The 19,995-nt window shown below is 33.2% G+C and overlaps 1 protein-coding gene across 2 annotated transcripts in view; it reads left to right on the top strand.

Annotated features, from left to right (window-relative positions):
* Positions 1 to 17,019, top strand: part of LOC140180350 (uncharacterized) — a 133,936-nt gene extending 116,917 nt beyond the window's left edge. The window contains exons 1-3 of one of the 2 annotated variants that reach the window (XM_072220854.1): positions 14,965 to 15,245; positions 15,331 to 15,438; positions 16,306 to 17,019. In XM_072220854.1, the coding sequence (XP_072076955.1) occupies positions 15,042 to 15,245; positions 15,331 to 15,438; positions 16,306 to 16,437 (444 nt within the window). In that variant the 5' untranslated portion in view covers positions 14,965 to 15,041 and the 3' untranslated portion in view covers positions 16,438 to 17,019. Of the gene's footprint in view, positions 1 to 14,964; positions 15,246 to 15,330; positions 15,439 to 16,305 lie in introns of those variants that run through there. The other variant, XM_072220855.1, reaches the window with a different exon arrangement.
* The last annotated feature ends 2,976 nt before the right edge of the window (positions 17,020 to 19,995 follow it).

Here is a 19,995-nt window from a genome sequence, read left to right on the forward strand (position 1 = left end):
TGTGTGCAGATTTTAGAACTTTTTTTTGTTTAAGCTGATTATAATGATCATGATCATCGACACTGCTCCACGCTAATGCTACCTCTTCATTTCCAATTTTTTTAACCCCTTTAACTTGTTACGATCAAGGCTATTGTCCAAACAGAACCTGCATATATCATTACACAAAACTAGTATTTACTTTTTTCTACCTTTATTTTCCGTGTCATATACTAATCAATATATACAACAGTAAAATTGAAAATTGTGTTTGTTTGCTTGAACTGAATCTTGTGTTTGCTTGGTTGCTGCTGAATCTTATTAGTGTTGATTTAATTCTATTTATTTTTATTACAGGCTTTTAATAGTTGTGTTTTCACTGCTGTTGCCGCTGCCACCTCTCTTGGTTTGCTTCTGCTGTGGTACTGCTGTTGCTGCTAGGGTACGGATTTAGTTTCTACGGTGCTAGTTGACTACTATCTTTATTTTAGTTTAATTTTAAAAATTCAGACACCTTTTGTAGAGGCAACTACGTGAATGTGATCGTGGTTATTTATGTCCTAACCTCGTATAACTTATTATACTTTTTATAACTTACTTGTTTTGTAATAGAACCTCTATCATTAGAGGTCATGTGATCGTGGTTCTCTATGTCCTAACCTTGTATAATTTGTTATTCATGTTATGTATACTACTTAATTTGTTATTCATGTTATGTATACTACTTTAAGCTTTCTCGAGGCGGTCACTTCAAGGCTTTCTTTAAAAATTGCTAAAACTCAATTTTCTTTGATATTTTTTGTTAGTTATTTTTAAAGTATTTTGGAGGTTGGGAAAACATTGTCTCTTATTAGTTACATAGGAAGCTAGATTTGCAGTTAGTGAGACTAACGTTAATTAAGGAATTTAGAATAGGAACTTAGCTATCTATTTGAAATACATAGGTTTTCAAAGGATGTCTCCAAAGATTGGATGGATACGCCCCGTCATTTGAAAGAATATCAACTTGGTGTAGAAAGGTTTTTACATTTTGCTTTTAAATCAGCGGGAATTCCTCAAGGGGAAGAAATTCAATGCCCATGTAAAAAGTGTTGTAATAGACTTTGGTTAAAGAGAGATGACGTGTATAACCATTTAATATTCCACGGATTTGTAAAAGGTTATAGGCGGTGGTTTAATCATGGAGAATCACTTGTTGCTATGGATGTTGACAGTGACACAGATGGTGAACATAACTGTAATGATAACATTGATGAGCTGTTACGTGATAGATTCAGAGATACTACACAATTTGATGGACAAAATACAGGGCCCAACAAAAGTGCAAAGGAATTTTATAAATTGGTGGACGAGGCAAGCCAAGAACTATACCCTGGGTGTAAAGGATTCACAAGATTATCTTTTACTATTCGTCTTTACCTGTTAAAATGCTTGCATGGTTGGAGTAATGCGTCTTTCACTTCTCTCTTGGAATTATTAAAAGAAGGAATGCCACATTTGAATATCCCTACTTCATTTGATAAAATCAAGAATATGATAAAGAATCTGGGTCTTGACTACTAAAAGATCGATGTATGTCCTAATGACTGCATGTTGTATCGAAATGGGCATGAGAATGATGTATCATGCCATGTCTGTGGATCATCCCGTTATGTTGAGCATCCTGTTGTGGAAGAGGATGATGTAACCTCATCAAGAAAGTCTCGTAAAGTTGCTGCGAAAACTCTAAGGCATTTCCCTTTGATTTCCAGACTTCAAAGACTTTTCATGCGCACAAGGACGGTTGAAGCTATATCTTGGCATCATAATGAGCGTGTTAAAGATGGCTCATTAAGGCATCCTGCTGATGGTGAATCATGGAAAGCATTTGACAGTCGACATGAAAATTTTGCGAAGGATCCTCGTAATGTAAGACTAGGCTTAGCAAGCGACGGGTTCAATCCGTTTCAAACTTTGAGCAGTACACATAGTACATGGCCTGTTGTTCTGATGGTGTACAATCTACCCCCTTGGATGAGCATGAAGCCTGATTATTTTATGCTCTCTTTACTCATTCCTGGACCACAATCACCAGGAAATGACATGGATGTCTTTCTTCAACCGCTTATTGAAGAATTAAAAGAATTGTGGGAGTCAGGTGAAGAAATATATGACTCTTCAAAAAACAAAACATTCAACATGAGAGCATGTCATTTATGGATAATTAATGACTTCCCTGCGAGTCAAGTTAATGATAACAATCCACTTCCGGAGCCCACTTGGTGTGTGCTTGGGCTGAGATTGAAGTTTACACATGCAGAGGCTTCTTTTGGAGTTGAACACCAAGTTGTAACGAGTTTTTGGCATTCAACTCTGGTTCGTGACGTGTTTCTGGCGTTTAACTCCAGACTGCAGCGTAGAACTGGCGTTCAATGCCCTTTTGCGTCATCTAAACTCGGCCAAAGTATGAACTATTATATATTGCTGGAAAGCCCTGGATGTATACTTTCCAACACAATTGGAAGCGCGCCATTTTGAGTTCTGTAGCTCCAGAAAATCCATTTTGAGTGCAGGGAGGTCAGAATCCAACAGCATCAGCAGTCCTTCTTCAACCTCTGAATCTGATTTTTGCTCAACTCCCTCAATTTCAGCCAGAAAATACCTAAAATCATAGAAAAACACACAAACTCATAGTAAAGTCTAGAAATGTGAATTTAACATAAAAACTAATAAAAACATCCCTAAAAACTAATAAAAACATACTAAAAATAATGCCAAAAAGCGTATAAATTATCCGCTCATCAAAGCGGCTATTGTTTCACTATCAAAGGTCATGATTCCATTAGAACCCAATAATTGATATTGCAAATTCTATTGCATTGTAGAACCCAATATTTGATATTGCAAATTCTGTTGCACTCATGCAGGATTATGGCACTGAGAGCATCTTTGAGAGTGGCTTAGATACTCCTGGTAAATGTGTTATAGCAGATTTTGCTCCAAGCTTGGGTGTTAGTGGACTTACCAATCCGGAAGGCCATGGATCCAGTAACAAGACTTTCAAACGTGGTTCTACTAAGAGGAAAATTGAGTGATTCACTCAATTTGGGATATGTAATGTGATTGTACACATTTGTTGGCTTTAGTTTAGTTACTATGGGTACTCACCCTTATCAAACTCGGTGTTAAGAACTTATATATATTGCTGTAATGACCTTGGGTTTCCATGAACGTTACATATAAAAATTTTAACATTTTTTAGTTTACTTTTTCTCCAATTCTTCTTCTTTTAATCGAGTTTCATAACGCAATAAACAAAATGTAACTCCTTGCTCTAAGTCAAATCTACAGTTGGACTCATTTGTTTATATAACTTTTTGTGTCTTCTATTCTAAAGCATCAACTCTCCGAATATTATTTTCGGTTTAGTGAATATCGACCTTGCTAATCAGAACTAACCCTTCACCTCTTATACTAGATGTCGCTTCACCTTTTTTTTTATCCCATGCTAATACTATGTTATTTGCTTATGCCTTTTGCAAACTGTTTTGCACATTAAAAAACCTACAATTTGGAGTCAAGTTGAAGTAAAAAGGAAAATTAAAATAGAAATGTTATGAATCTTGAGTTTATGGTTTTGCAATTTGATCAGAAAAAAGGATTTTTAAACTACTTACATGAAAAATTATACACATATTAGATACAAAAAAAATTGTTACTATGTAATTTTTGTTCAGTTGGATTAAGAAGTACCAACTACTATTGTTATGATGCTTTATTTTAAATGTTTAATGCTTTTTATTAAATTTTTTTAGTTAACTTTTGTATTACAAATCTCACAAATTGAAAAAAAATCTTTTTGTTTGACTTCTAAATTTAATATTTTTTAGTCAAACTTTTTAGAAATATTACAAATAATACATGAAAACAAAAATCAATTTAGTAATTCAGTTTTTAAAGTTCAATTTATTTTGTACTCAATTATTTATGTTTATTATCAACAAAATATACAAAATCAGCTACTTTTTTAAAGTGTACACTATTTGAACTATTATTATTATGTAGCTTGATTTTAAGTTTTTAATCTTTTTTGGTAATTTATGGAGTTAAATTCAGTATACCAAATCTCAGAAACATACAAAAAAATATAATATTTTTTTACTTTTTAACATAATATTATTTAATCAAATTTTTTATAAACATTATCAACAATGCATGAAAAGAAAAAAAATTCTTTATTCACTTTTTAAAGAAAAAAATATTTCGTACTCAATTATTTGTTTGCTAAATAGAAAATATACAAAATAACTAATTTTTTAAAGTACAAAATATAAAGTGCAACTTTAGATCATAAAATTAGGTGTACAGAAAAATTAAGCTAATTGGTCTATTATTCGATAAGAAAAGCAAATTTTGAATACATTTCAACCAAATCTGTATAGACTTTTGAGACATAATATGTTATTAAGCTATATAAAAATGTGGTGAATATCCGGGTAATTGCTCTGCTATTTACTATTTGATAAGAAAAAGGGTTGTTGAAAACACATACATAAACCTTTATATAAAAGAATAAGAGATTCAGAAAACCCTTACATATACCCTGAGTTTTATCCATTTAGTATTTTTCCTTAAAAATAAATAGAACTCTGTAACAAAATAATATCATCACTATAAATTACACACCCTCTCTAATTACACTACATTGATAATTAGAAAAAGTAAGATTTGCAGTAAGGATTCTTTCATGGAGTGAGGTGTATACAAATATTAATGAATCTTGGGCTAATTGGTCTATTATTTGATAAAAAAAGAATTTTGAATACATTTTATAAAAAAATATATAATTTATACAAAAAAATTATTATTCAATATTTATCGTGAGCATTTTTTATGATTCTTTATTAAAAAATGTTTAATTCTTTTTACTCGGTTTTCTTTAAAGTTACCTTTTTATATTCAACTCTCTTATATATATCAAAACATAATTTTTACCTACTGAACTATTTTAGTATTTCTGCTAACTTAGTTTGGAAGTACGGTCACTTTCGGGAAGATTTACTTCGGTCGAACCAATCAAATCTTAATTACAGGGGATGAGATCAAGTTCCTAAAAAACAATTAGCCCAAATCTTCAATTTATGACTGAATTCAGACAAAAAAATACTACTAGAAAACTAGTTATTACAGACAGATATTTCTGATGGATTTTATCCCACGGAAATACAGACAGAATTTCAGAGGAATTTTTTGTCGGAAAATAAAAAAATAAATTAGCATAAATTACAGACGGAAAAGAAAATCCGTCGATAATTCTGTCGGAAAAATTAATTTTTTTCGTGGGAAATGGTTACGGACGAAAAATCTGTCTGTAATTAAATGGACAAAAACGGTGCGTTTTGTTAAATTATTACAGACGGAAAATCCGTCTGTAATTTAAAAATTTCCATTGGTAATATTGACTTAAACCTAAACTCTACTTCTATACCCTCGAGCTCTACAGTTACACTCCAAACGAGTTTCACAATCATCTTCAGACTCCATTCACACTCCAAATCTTGCTCCTCAGCGCCGCATTCTTCCATCACCGCTGTTCCATAACCACAGTCATCCACCGCATTCTTCCATCATCAACACCTTTGGGACTTCCATCACTCTCGTCGTTGTCAATCATCACTCTTGGTAAACCTAACTCTACTTTTATGAGTATAAATTTTAATCCTCCTTCAGTGACTTTTTCTTTTCTTCAAACCCAACATCGATGGTGAGTATTTGAATTTTCTACTATATTTTCTTCCAGTTAGTTTAATTACTGCTTGATTTCATTTCCAATTTGGGATTAAGCTAGGGTTTGCTTTTGATTTTGTAATTTATTTGTTTGCTGTGATGAATTTTTTATTTAATCAAAACATTTCAAATGATGCATGTAAGCTATTTGATGAAAAGCCTCAGAATGGTGTTTTGGTACTACGTATGTATACCCTTCCTTGGAAATGAAATGGCAAGTGGGACACTAAGCTCTGAATACCAAACATTAATGAAGTCAACAATAGAAGGAAAACGAAACATGTTTATCAAAGCTTATCCACCTGTTACCTTAAAGGCATGCTCTATAAGTAAACTCATAAAATTTTAATTGTTGTTTCATGTGTTAGTGTTGAATCCAGCCGTAGAAAGAAGTGAGCTAGTTCCTTTTATTTATTTGGTAGTCTAGATCACTTTAAGTACATTACTTTTCTTCAATTTTAAATGTTAACACAAATGGATAGTGATGAGTATTGGTTTATTATGTGCTAATGCCTAATGGTTAGTAAACTCATGGAACATGGATAATGTATAAGATATGCTAGACATGTTCATATTCTACATTACAATGTTGATTCTTGCAGTTTGAAGATGTTATATATGAAACCAAAACAAGTAAAAGGGATGGCTTGTTTTACAAGAAAGAGAATAGTTGTAATGAGGATGGTAAACTAATCTTGAAAGGGGTTAGCGGTTCTGTTTTCCCTGGAGAATTATTAGCCATTTTAGGTCCTTCTTGTAGTGGAAAAACAACTCTGATAAATGCATTGGGAGGTACACTAAAAAATGGAATCACAAACAATGTTGAAGAAGAGAAAGAAGTGTTTGTTTGAAATTGGGAGTGGTTGGTGGGCTGAATAATAATAATAATAATAATAATAATAATAATAATAATAATAATAATAATAATAATAATAATAATAATAATAGTAATAATAATAATAGTAGTAATAATAATAATAACAATAATAATAATAATAATAATAATAATAATAATAATAATAATAATAATAATAATAATAATAATAATAATAATAATGTTGAAAGGAAAAAAGGGTGTGTTAATGAGGTTGTGGAAGCAGAGGGGAGCATAATAGCAGATCTAATAGAAAAAGAAGAATTGCAATTTGGAAAATATTGGAGTGTGTGTATTTTATTTAACTGCTTCCTGGAATAAACTTATGTTCATATATGCAATCGAATCACACACATACACCCCCTCCCCTCCAACGAGATTAATTTTGTGACTATTATTGTACTTGTAAATGTGACTTAACATGTGCTAGAGTGAGATCCTAAGGGCAGCCTGAGTCCTGAGGTATCTAGAACAGAAGCATTAAAAATAAAGATGCAACATCTCTAGTTCTGCTAGTGCTTGTCAATGGTTTTGTTTCAGGTTGGTTCTTGAATGTGTTGATCTACAATAGTTTATGAAATGAAGATCTTATTAGTGTCCTAATCATTCCAGGACATGAGAGTGAGGAATGGTTATGGGAACAATTGAAGGATCCATGTAATGAGATGAGAAGCCAACCTTCTTTTTTGATAATGATAATTGTAATTATTCTTCCCCTTCTTTTGTATTTTGCTTCCTTCTACCTCTTTATTTCTTCTTTTGTCGTTAAAATTAAACCCCACTTCTATAATAGTATAATACCAACTTTTATAACATTTCATCATGTGTCTTTGCTTCTTATGAATAGTAGTGACGCAGAACTATCTAATTGATCAGCACAGTAACCACCACCTATCACTTTCATAATTCTTCCTAATCCATCAGAACATCACAACTCAGAGTATTCAGGTATTATTTTTTCTTGTATTGTCGTCTTGCATTGCTTTAAACTACTGTGACCATATTTTCAATTACATATATGAAGTTCAATCATGTCATTTAAAACTTAACTATGTAGGAGATTTTAAGAACTTGGAGGTTAATTACTTGCAATTATCTGACCATTCTTGTCCATGCTTGGCTTTGTGTGTCAGGAACATTCTTGATCACATATTAATTTCTTATTGCTATTTCATTTGGATTAATTTCTTGACAGCTTGCAGATATGTGTTGCTTTTTGCCATAATTAACACACAGTTAAATATTAAAGCCATGTCTCCCTAAGGTTCCCAACTAGAACTTTTGTCCACCCCCATCCAATAATTTGAACTCATCTTAAAATCTGATGACAAAACTATCCCTGAAAAATGTGAGGCAGTCAGAGAAGCTCCTTTGCATTGATCCAACCACATAGGCATATAATCCCATACAGGGACTTGAACACAAATATTGAAATGACAAAACAAACCCTATGTGGGTAATTGCTAATAGATAATGAAAATTATTTACACTCAGATTTTGAAATGAAATGAAAATGTCATTCTAGATAATGTTATATAATTATTCACCTATGAAATTTATTATTACTTTTTTGCATGTCCTTCATACATATATATTATCCTGAATGGGTTGAATAAGTAATGATAACATGTGATTCTTGATTTGAGAATATTGAATGCTATGGCCATCTCCATGTTGGTACATGCATAGTGCCATTCTTCTAAGGTTCATAGCAATTTCTTTGAAGCGCTTAGACAAAGGAGAATCATGAGCTTCTTTGTTCATCTTCTTCCATATTATGCTTAACATGGATTTTATGCACTCACGTGCTTCTGTTTCAGAAGCTTCATTTTTGTTCATCAAACATTGAATTGACTTAATGAAGTCACCAATCTCATTCTCACGCTGTCAAGGAAAACAAAACATAGAATTTATTGGCGTAATTTAAAAGAAAATTTTCTAAAACGAATTAAAAAAATTATTTTTTAAAATAAATAAAAATAATTATTCAATTCTATTTCTTTTCATTTTAGGTTAGAGACAAATTGAGTGTGCCAAGTCCAATTTAAAAATAGCTCGGTCTAGCCTCTCGCGATTGGCAGCAGTTCGGGAACTACCAACCCTTGAACCCGATGTGCAAACTAAAGTACAATAGTGTTCGAAAAGTGCATTTGGTTTACTAATAAAACGTGGTGCGTGGGTAATTGCTTTAATTTTGTTTTAATATCAATAATAATCTGAGATATTTTTAATTATAATTTTCTGTAATGATATTATATTTTACTTCTGCTTTACTACTGCTATAGTACTTAATTAATTTATTGTTAGATTGTTTAATTAAATGATGAACTGTTATGTCAGAATTCTACAAAAAATGCTTGTATTATATGATCTCCTGAGTTTGGTACTATGTCTATTTACAATTTAAATTCTGCACTACTGTAACATGTTTTTAGCCTCAGCTAACTGCTTATTTATACTTAATAGAAGTAGCACTATCTACCAAAAAATGTGCATAACCGAAGTGCTTTCTTTCATTGGAAAATTCCAAACTAAATGATATCATGAGCTTTTTTTATAGATAAATAAAGAATTAAATTAAAATATTTGAAATCATATCACCGTGATGAAAAAATGTTCGATACTCAATAAAGAGACACTCACTTCAGGACTTTCTTTAAACATTATTAAAATTTATTTTTTTTATTATTTTATGTCAAATTCTTTTAAAGTATTTTGGAGGCTTGGACAACATTGTCTCTTAGTTAATTAGCGTTGATATATATTTTAAGGTAGATGGAATAAATTTAAAAGATGGGGAAGATGAGACAGATGAGCTTGATGATGCTACAAATGCTACAATTTAACTTATGAACTGTTCATGTTCCCATAGCAATACCCTAACTCTCTCTCTCTCTTATTGCACAGTAGTTAATTGTTAGAAGACTAATTTGTGTGTTTGCTTAGAGATTTTTGGTCCAATCTCTTCAACTTTTTGCTTGGATTTCAGGTTAGTGCAATTTTTGTATCGTAAACTTCATTGAATTCTAGGATATTGTATGATAAAGAAATATTGCTTATGTTGTGTTGTTGCTTGTATTGTATTGAAAACATTGATATGGTTAAATATTGATAGGGTGTTGTATGAGAGATGAAATATTACTTGTGTTGGATGATTTATAGGTACTAAAAACATCAAATTCGTAAGATATGTCTTGGCACCATCGAGTGTGGATGTATGATAGGTTGAATCCAACAAGAGGAGGGTATTAAACCTGAGTTTTATGACAAGGTTGAGTAGTTTATAGAAACGATTACTAAGTTAAATGTTGTGAAGTCGGAAGAAAAGTGTAGATGCCCATGCGTTAAGTGTAGATGCACAAACTATAAAGAGCTGAACATTATTAAGATGCATTTGTGAGAAAATGGGTTTATGCCAAATTATTGGATTTGGACAGAACATGCAGAGATTGATAACATAGAGATTAATCAGACGGGATTCAATAATTGTGGGGAAGGTGGTTCAGGAAGTGGTACAAATGTGGAAGAATGTGATATGTATGACATTAGCTGGGAAGACAACTCCAGAAGGTATCATGAAATGGTTTTCGATTCTGCTGGTCCAGAGGATCCTCATGTAGAGGCTAAAAACTTTTTTGATCTTCTTGAGGCAGCTCAAAAGCTTTTGTGGGAAGGTTGTGTGCACTCTCAACTATCGATAGCTGTTAGAATGCTATGCATTAAGGCCGAGGGAAACCAATCGCAAGAGTCATTTAAGCAATGGGTGACCTTAATTAGGGAAATTGCTCCTGAGGGTAGTGCCATACCTAGGGATTACTATGAGGCTAAGAAGTTAGTGCAAAAGCTTGGATTGAAGGCAATCAAAATAGATTGTTGCTCAAACAATTGCATATTGTATCGAAAAGACGATGCTGTTCTAACTAGTTGCAAGTTTTGTGAAGCACCTAGATTCAAGCCTATTTCTGATGGTGGTTGTAAGTCCAAGAGAGTTCCTGTCAGACGGATGCACTACTTACCCTTAATCCCTAGACTTCGAAGGCTTTATGCGTCAATGAGTTTAGCTCCGCACATGACGTGGCACATCGAAAACCAACGTGATGATGGCGTGATGACCCATCCGTCACATGGGGAGGCATGGAAAAGCTTTGACCGTATCCACTCTGATTTTGCTTTGGAGCCTAGAAACATTAGGTTAGGTCTTTGCTCTCATGGCTTTACCCCAAATATCCAATTTAGCAAGCCTTATTCTTGTTGGCCCGTAATTGTTATTCCATACAATCCACCTTCTGGGATGTGTATGAAAGATCCTTATTTGTTCTTGACTTGCTTAATACCTGGTCTTAATAACCCTAAAGCCAATATTGATTTATTCTTGGGACCCCTGATTGACGAATTAAATGAGTTGTAGAATCCTGGTGTTTTGACATATGATATTGTAGAAAAGAAGAATTTTGTCTTAAAGGCGGCATTGATGTGGACTATCAATGATTTTCCGGTTATGGGATGTTGTCTGGGTGGATGACACAAGGAAGATTGTCATGTCCCATTTGCATGGAGGATACCAAGTCTTTTACACTATCACATGGAGGCAAGGCATCATGGTTTGATTGTCATTGGAGGTTTTTGCCGATAGACCACCCTTATAGGCGCAATAAGAATGATTTTCGGAAGAATAAAATAGAAAGTGAAGAGGCTCCTACCAGATTAAGTGGTTTGGAGATTTGGCAAAGGGTTAAAGAACTTAGGAGGATATCAGATAATGGAAAGTGGATCAAATCACGAGAGTATGGTATTATTCACAATTGGACTAAGCAAAGTGTGTTTTGGGAGTTACCTTATTAGAAGGATAACCTGGTTCGTCACTGTCTTGATGTAATGCACATAGAGAAGAATGTGCTTGATAACATAATGAATACTATTATGGACACTGATAGAACTAGAGACAATGAAAAGGCTAGGTTAGATCTGGCTGAACTGTGCAAGCGTCCAGATTTACATTTGCGGCATGTCGGTGATAATTGTTGGTTCAAACCTAAGGCAACTTATACTTTAACTTCTGAACAGCAACAAGACGTGTATAAGTGGGTGCAACAACTTAGATTTCCAGATGGTTATGAATCTAACCTTGCTAGATGTGTAAGTCTTTCCCAGGGGAGGTTTATTGGTATGAAGAGCCATGATTGTCACATTTTTATGCATTGCTTGCTTCCAACTGCATTCAGAGAACTACCTACAATATATATGGAAGCCTCCTACCGAGTTAAGCCAGTTTTTCAAAGACTTGTGCTCAACCACCTTCAAAGTTCATGATTTAGAGGTTATGGAGCAGAATATTCCCATTATCCTTTGAATGTTAGAAAGGATATTTCCCCCGGGATTCTTTAATGTGATGGAGCATTTGCCAATTCATCTAGCATATGAGGCACGTGTGTGTGGACCTGTCCAATATAGGTGGATGTATCTGTTTGAAAGGGTGATAGGAGCATTCAAGCGAACAGTGAAAAATAGAGCAAGGGTTGAAGGTTCGATTTGTGAGGCTTTCTTGGCAAAGGAGACTTCAAGTTTTGTTTCTTTCTACTTTGAACCACATATCTTATCAAGGCGAACCCGTGTGCGAAGAAATGATAATGGGGGAGACACAATTAAAGCTTATTTATCAATATTTAATAGACCTGGTCGCAAGGTTGGAAAAGCTAAAGATCATGGGTTAGACGAATAGGACAAGGCCGCAGCTCATTTGCATATTCTACACAATGAAAGCAAAGTTAGCCCTTTCTATATGTAAGTGCACAAATCTTTTATTAAATAGTTAATTACACTTGTTCTACTAACTTATTCCATAGCTTATCAACTCTAGTCCTACTTTCATCAAGGTTTTGGAAAGAAACTTGTCCTGGAGAAAGCAATGACCGATTTTTCCCTTGGTTTGCATCATATGTAAGTGCATAGATTCGTATCATAGATGCATTACATAGTAATCATATATCTTTTATTAAATAGTTTGATGCATGTTTTTAACTAGGTTCAAAATCAATGCAACGAAATTGTTGATCCCGGTTTGCAATCACTTTCTTGGGTTCCTTCAAACAAAGCAACAAGTTATCCAATTTATAAAGTAAATGGATATACATTTCATACTCTTGCAAGAACAAAAGGAAAGAAAACCGATAACACCGGTGTGTATGTCAAAGGTGATGCAGGCAATGGGGAAAGTGATTGGTTTGGATTATTAGAAGATATACTCGAGCTTGAATACACTGGTGATGACTCTAATCGAGTTGTTTTGTTCAAATGTCAATGGTATGATCCAAATCATCCAAATGGAACACGTATTCATAATGACTACAAAATAACTAAAGTCAACCATAGCAAAAGATATCGCCACTATGATCCTTTCATTGTCGCCCAAAAAGCTAAACAAGTTTACTTCTTACCTTATCCTGGAAATTACAAGTCTATGTGACATGTTATTGTAAACACTAAACCAAGAGGTCGAATTGAAACCAATCATGTACATGTAGATGAGGATGAGGATGAGAATAATGTAGCTTATCAAGTGGATGAGAGCAATCCTTCTAGGATTTCAGACACTGAGCTTCCTATTAGTCTTAAGTCTCCATTTGGAGAGGACCGCATTATCGAATTGTCCATCGGCTCTAGTTCTGGAGCTAATAAAAATGAATATGATGATGTTGCAGACTTTGATGATGATATCGATTTTTAATAGGGTAACATTCTTTTCTATCTTTCTCTCTAAATCTAAATATATAGTAAAGAGTGCAGGTAGCTGAAACATAAAAGCTGCAGGTTGAGTAAGGAAATAGCTTTACATATTTTATAATCTATTATACTACTGAATCAGTTAATAGCAAAAAGGGTAATTAAAATAAATTATTAGGTTTTATTATTGTAGAATTTGCAGTGATGCAAAGTTAGTAGGTAGTCTTTTTGTTTTTTTATTTTTTATTTTTTGAATAATGGGTGGTTTAAATTGTTTACATTACAAAACGCTATATGGCAGTGGCTATAAGATTAACTTAGGCATTCAAAAGTTAGACATTATTAACCAATTTAAGTTAGATATTAAATATATTTCTGCTCACAAATCTGAGGCTACTTTACTGTTGCTAATTTACTTAATTGTTGCTGATTTGCACTGAACAATGTTATATATAACATAATTTAGCTTGTGTTGATGGAATTGTTAGTGCAGCAGTTGATGGAATGCATGCTGGTTTCATCTTTAATATTATTTTAGCTTGTGTTGTTTTAATTTTGTCTTTAATATATATCTAGATCATGGCTCCTCGGGGTCAAGGGTAAAGGTGTCAAGGGTCATAGAGGTTCTCGAACCACCACCGCAGCCGCTATTACCACCACCTCCACCTCTTCTGGGACTTCAGTTGTGCCAGATTTTCAGTCAGGACCACTTACCCAGCAACTGTATTTGATGGTGCCTAATCCAGGCTACACTGGTCTTCCTCCACCAACTTGGCTTACTCCAGGATGTATGGGCCCTCTACCACCCCCTCTTCCAATTTCGATTCCTCCTCCGTCTCGCAATTCCAGCATATTAGTTGATTCAGAGACACCTGGAAGCTCTAGTACATCTCCTCCATCAGAGACTGCATCGGTTCCTAATGTTGTCACAAAACAAATATTGGTTCCAGATGGAAAAACAAGGTAAAATTTGATTGCTTGAATTAGAGAAATAATTGCTTTTTTTAGTTTCCTAACTTGTCAATTCTTTATGAAATTATCAGTTGGTTATCTTTCCCTCCTGGTTCACAAAAGATTACAGAGATCATCAAGAAACGGTATGATAAACCATCTAAAAAGTTTGGGGATGTCCCTCTTTTGAGAAAGAAGCTTTGGTTTAAGGAGTGGAAGGTAAAAATAACATATATATCAATGATCATATATGATTTATGTATATATTTGTCATCTATACTATAATTCTACCCTTTCTTTTTTGCTAATGTGCTGATTAATGTCCTGCAAGAAAAATATCATGAGAATATGTGTTTCACTTAGCTTTATAAATGTCCAATATATAAATTGCTAAGTTTTGTTTACCTATTTCAATCAGTTTTGAATAATCATAATAATCATGTTAATATACCATAATTCATGATATATAGTTATATAGCTAAAATAGGAATATACAGGATCCAAAAAGAGGTAACAATGAATCATGAACTAGAGAAAAATGGGAGCAAACATGCAGTAGGTTAACATCCAGGGTCTTAATTATGATAGAGAGCTCTTGGATCCAAAAAGAGCTTAATACTGGGTTATTTTCTTGTCTTATCTTATATTATAGTATCATTTTTATGTACAGAGCCATTTTCTTATTGATTATGATGAGGAGGAGTTTTTTTGGAGGGCTTTCAAATATAGGACAAGTAAGCGATTTATCCAAATGATGTCGGATATCCGTGAGGGTGTGGATACAACCCACGAATGGCCAATTCCTGCTTACAAAAAGGTGTTGGAAAAGTACTGGAAAACGGATGAGAAATGGAAAAATATAAGAAAAAAAGCGAGGGAGAATCGAGCGTCACTCTTAGGTGGTTCTGTCCATTGCGGTGGTTCTATTCCACTGAGCTCAACTATAGAGAGGATGGTAACATAATTTAAGTAGCTTTAGATCTTATTTAATAGACATTTATTTATATAAAATTTTTTTATTTTGTGTTTATGTGAAACAGAAGAAGCAGTTGGACCGTACACCAACTCATGAGGAAGTCTTCAAGGAAACCCACACACTTAAAAGTGACAAGTCTAAATGGGTGGACAAACGCTCTCAAGACACTCATGTGAGATATAGTATAAATATTAAGTAGATAGATTTTTCACTACTACTATTTAGTTTCTTCTCTGTTACTTATTATTAGTAGTTGTAGTAATAGTATTTTTTAACTTTGTTTTTTTAACAGAATTACATCCAAAAACCAGAGTTATAGTACCTTTGTTTTTTAACATTTCAAGCAAAATGAGACTCTAATTTCTTCCAGATCTGAGAAAAGCAACATGTGTTTTAATTTACATATCTGAAAAAGATGGATTCACTGTTCCTTTTGCTGCATTTTCAGTGAGATGTTGGAGTAATTCATGACCTTTATTTTGTTGGTTTAGCGAAGCAAAATCTTATGTCATTGATGCCATTTTGGCTTGACTTTGATTAATAATTATACTAATTCATTTTTTTCAAATAATTGTTTATTTTGAACAAAATAGTATATTAGAAATTGAACAATGTGAACTATGCATGAAGACAAGAATATTGAATTGGCTCACCTAATTATAGATTATTATATATATATATATATATATATATATATATATATATATATATATATATATATATATATATATATATATATAGATAGATTCTAATCAATGAGTATTTGATATGTTAATGAATTGAGTTTTTGTGTGGTAAACAAATGTTGTTAATAATGCATGCCACCTAATTGGGATATTCTCTGTTTGATGTCTTGATTTATGTCATTTATTCTTCTACTTTAGTTAATTGTTCTTTTCGCCAATTGTTCCTGTTTCTTCTTGTGAGAATATTATTTTGTATTTTGTAATGAGAATCATGAATATTTTAGAGCTTATTCTATTTGAATTATTGGGAAAGGATGAAAATTTGTTGGTATTTTGTAATCATTGTGCAACAGGAGAAGTTTATAAAAAAGTTAGCAGAAGTTCAGGACCAACATGTCGAGGCTCAAGCACAAGGAATGGAGCTACCACCAATTGATGAAGACTTGATTTGGGAGGAAGTGTGTGGTGGGCAAAAGAAGAATTGAGTTTATGGAAAAGGAGCATTCTTTTCTAGATTTATTAAGTCTAGAACCACTTCTGCCAACTTTGTATTTGGAAGAGCATCTACAAATCAAAATTTTGTTCTTGATTTGCGAAAACAGATTAATAATCTCAATGAAGAGCTTTTTCAACGTGTTACTCAACAGACAGATGAGCGTATTAGTAAGTTGTTAGATACACGCTTGGCTCCTTTGGAAAAGACTCAAAAGAAGTTAGAAAAGTTAGAACGGGCAATTGGAAAGGCTAAGAAGGAAAAGCTGAAACGGAAGAGATGGAATGAGGCTTATGTTAGCTATTACAAGAAGGTTAGAGCGTCAAGTAGTTCCACTACTGCTCCACTGCCACTGCCACCGCCACCGCCGCCATCTTCAATCTCTTCGGATGAAGACTATGATGATGATGGGGATGAAGATGACACTGAGGACTATAGTTGATAAATTTAGTATGGTTAAACAATATACTGAGGATTATAGTTGATAATACACTTTGTTTATGTCTTGAATTATATTGACTTGCTTGTTTATAATACTTTTCTTTTAGCTTTATAATATGATGAATTTGTTTATTTTTTGTAATATTATAAATATTTGAATACTAATTAGATAAAAAATTGTAATTATTAAATTTATATTATTTTGTATAAAACAGGTTTATTTTACAATGAAAAAATCTAAAAAAAATTCCATTTTATCTTACCGACAGATTTACAGACGGATTTTCTGTCTATATTCAGAGTTTGGAATGGTATTCCAAGGCTCAAATTACCGACGGAAAATCTGTCGAAAAATCCGTCTGTAATTACCGACGAAAAATCTGTCGGAAAATTTGTCGTAATTACCGATGGAAAATCCATCTGAAAATCCGTCGGAAAGTTCGTCGTCTTCAGGAAATGGGTGGAGAATTTACAGAGCAAAAATCTGTCGATAATTTTCCGACGGAAAAAAATCCGTCGGTAAATAATTTCCGACGAAGCTTTTACAGAGGGACAAAATCCGTTGGTAACCAAAAATTCGTCTGTAATGTAGACAAAATCTGTTTGTAAATCTGTCTTTATTAAGCCATTTTCTAATAGTGAAAGGCCGGCAAAAAGATAGATACATCGCAGCTTTGTTTATGATTTGATGGGGAAAAGAAGTAGCTTGCTCTTAAATTGGGAAATATTTATGTATGTGATATCCAACTCTAACAAAATGGAATAGGTAACTCTTTATGTCTAACAAACAGCGACAGCAATTCCTATGTGTGTGTTTATTGTTATCAGATATGAGAAGCTTTTTTGTCCAATAAAAAAGCTGCAGTAGTTTACCAGAAGTGTGCCTTTTATAGTTGCATTGCCTAACTAATTTTAAGCCAAGTCAGAACTCAGACTGAAAGAAAGAACTGCCATTTTCATTAGTGGTGCTTTATCTGACCCGTACTTAAACCATGCATTAATATCAATTAAGTGAACCTGATTACTTATGGTTTTTGGGAAGTTGTTGTGTATATATATATATATATATATACACTTCTCAATCTCTTTATTAAATATAAGTACTAAGTTGAAATAACCAAACCGGGTTAGTACTACTATAACTAAACTTGAACAGTTGTTTAATAATGAAATTTTTTTCTGCAACTATTATTGTTACCTAACTCATAATATTTGGATATGGAAAAAAAACTAGAAAGTATAACCCCAAGTAATTATGCCCTGTGTAACATACCATTTATGTAGTTTATATAAGGTTAGCGTCTCTTTCTTAATATGATAAATAGCCATATACATTCTACTATATTGGAGTTATACATATAATTGACCGTGATTATTAGCTTCTTTTCTTCATTCAAGCAAACCAAATTTTAGAATGGCTAGTCCACCTTCCAAACCTCAGACATTGCTGCCAGACGACCTCATATTGGAGATTTTTTCTAGAGCCGATGTCAATACGGTTGGTTGTAGCAGAACCCTGTGCAGCTATTGGAGCTGGGAGATAGAGACCGAGGAGTTTGTCTTCAAGCATCTGCATGTTGCTAAGAAGAGGCCAGCTTCCATTTATATTCACTTTGGTATCAAGGGACGAAGATCATTGAGGAAGTGGGTTTCTAGATTTAATGTGGATATCGGGGAGAATGAACGCCTGCGCATCCCATTCTTGAGGAACTCTCAGGGCCAATTCGAAGTGATCAGTACTGATAATGGCTGCATGGCCATTAGGTATTCATGCATTAGTCACCCAAGTAATCTCATCGTGTTGAATCTTAATACTGATCAGGTAACACAAATTCCGAATCCTACGCAACATCATTGTTGTATTTGTACCTCCACTTATGCAATCCTGTACTTTCCTGATTCGGTTGGGTATGTGTGGATAAATATTTATAAGAAGAAAATTTTTGACTCACAATCATGGTTGACTTCATACTCATCAATGACTAGCCGTTGGGTTAGTAGTTTCTCCTGCCCTCCATATGTTCAAGGTCTTGATTCTAGGTATGTTGTTAACCATGGCATCGTTTATTGGTTGAATTGGAACAATCATGCACAAATAAGCCCACAATGTATTGTTCACTTTTCAATTTTTACCAATAAGTTTGGATTCATTTTGATCCTTGTGGAAGCTAGAGCTATGATTCAGCGGCTTTTAATCTGTGAAGGTTGTTTGTATTATGCTGCTGTTCATGCTAAATAAGACAGTTATAGGTGGCTCATCTGGAAAATTGAAGAAAGCAATCAAGGCTACTCTTGGGATTTGTCGTCTCATATTCGGGGTCATGGATCAATAGAATCACCAGAGTATTTGACTCATGATTATTTGATAATAGTTAAAGATACTTCTTAACCAACTAGAGGAACTCAGTTCACCATCACCAAGTTAGATTTAATAACAGTTAAATCACTGAATGTGAATTTCAACACCATTGTCCCAGTTTAGTATATATATATGGTCTAACAATTATTGTATGTTATTCTAAAGTCTCTATGGGAAACTATATATCATTATTTATATGTATTGCCTAACTGATATAGCATATATGTTGAAATTAGCTTCAAAAAGTGGGATCCATTTGTATCAGCAATGCTATAGTTTACATCCTTAATGTTTTCTTTAAGTTTGTCATTTTCTATTATTTCTGTGATATTGTAATCTAATTAAGTGCCTTTTTTTATATACTATGAAGTACTGCAATAAGTAAGTTGTAAAAGAAACAAACCTATTTACTTAGTGGTATAAATTTATCGGGTTAACAGATATCTTAACTTGGCTAGCATTTTTATTGCCAACTTAATGTTAATTTTCTTGCTTAATATAGCTATGTTTTCTCATATGGAAGTCTCTTTATTAATGAATAAAGCTCAACACAAATCTAACATTTTATTGGCTATTGCAATTTATATGTTTCACAAACTTACTTTCAAAGTATTTATTTAGAACACTTTCTAATCAGATCGATAATTGAGAATATAGGTATATAATTCCTATACATTCTATTGCTTTGACATTTTATATGTCTTGAGAGTTCTTGAATCATGGTTTGGAAGTTTATGGTGAACATGTTTG

The sequence above is a fragment of the Arachis hypogaea genome, chromosome 16, assembly GCF_003086295.3.
Source record: "Arachis hypogaea cultivar Tifrunner chromosome 16, arahy.Tifrunner.gnm2.J5K5, whole genome shotgun sequence".
Classification (NCBI taxonomy): Eukaryota; Viridiplantae; Streptophyta; class Magnoliopsida; order Fabales; family Fabaceae; genus Arachis; species Arachis hypogaea.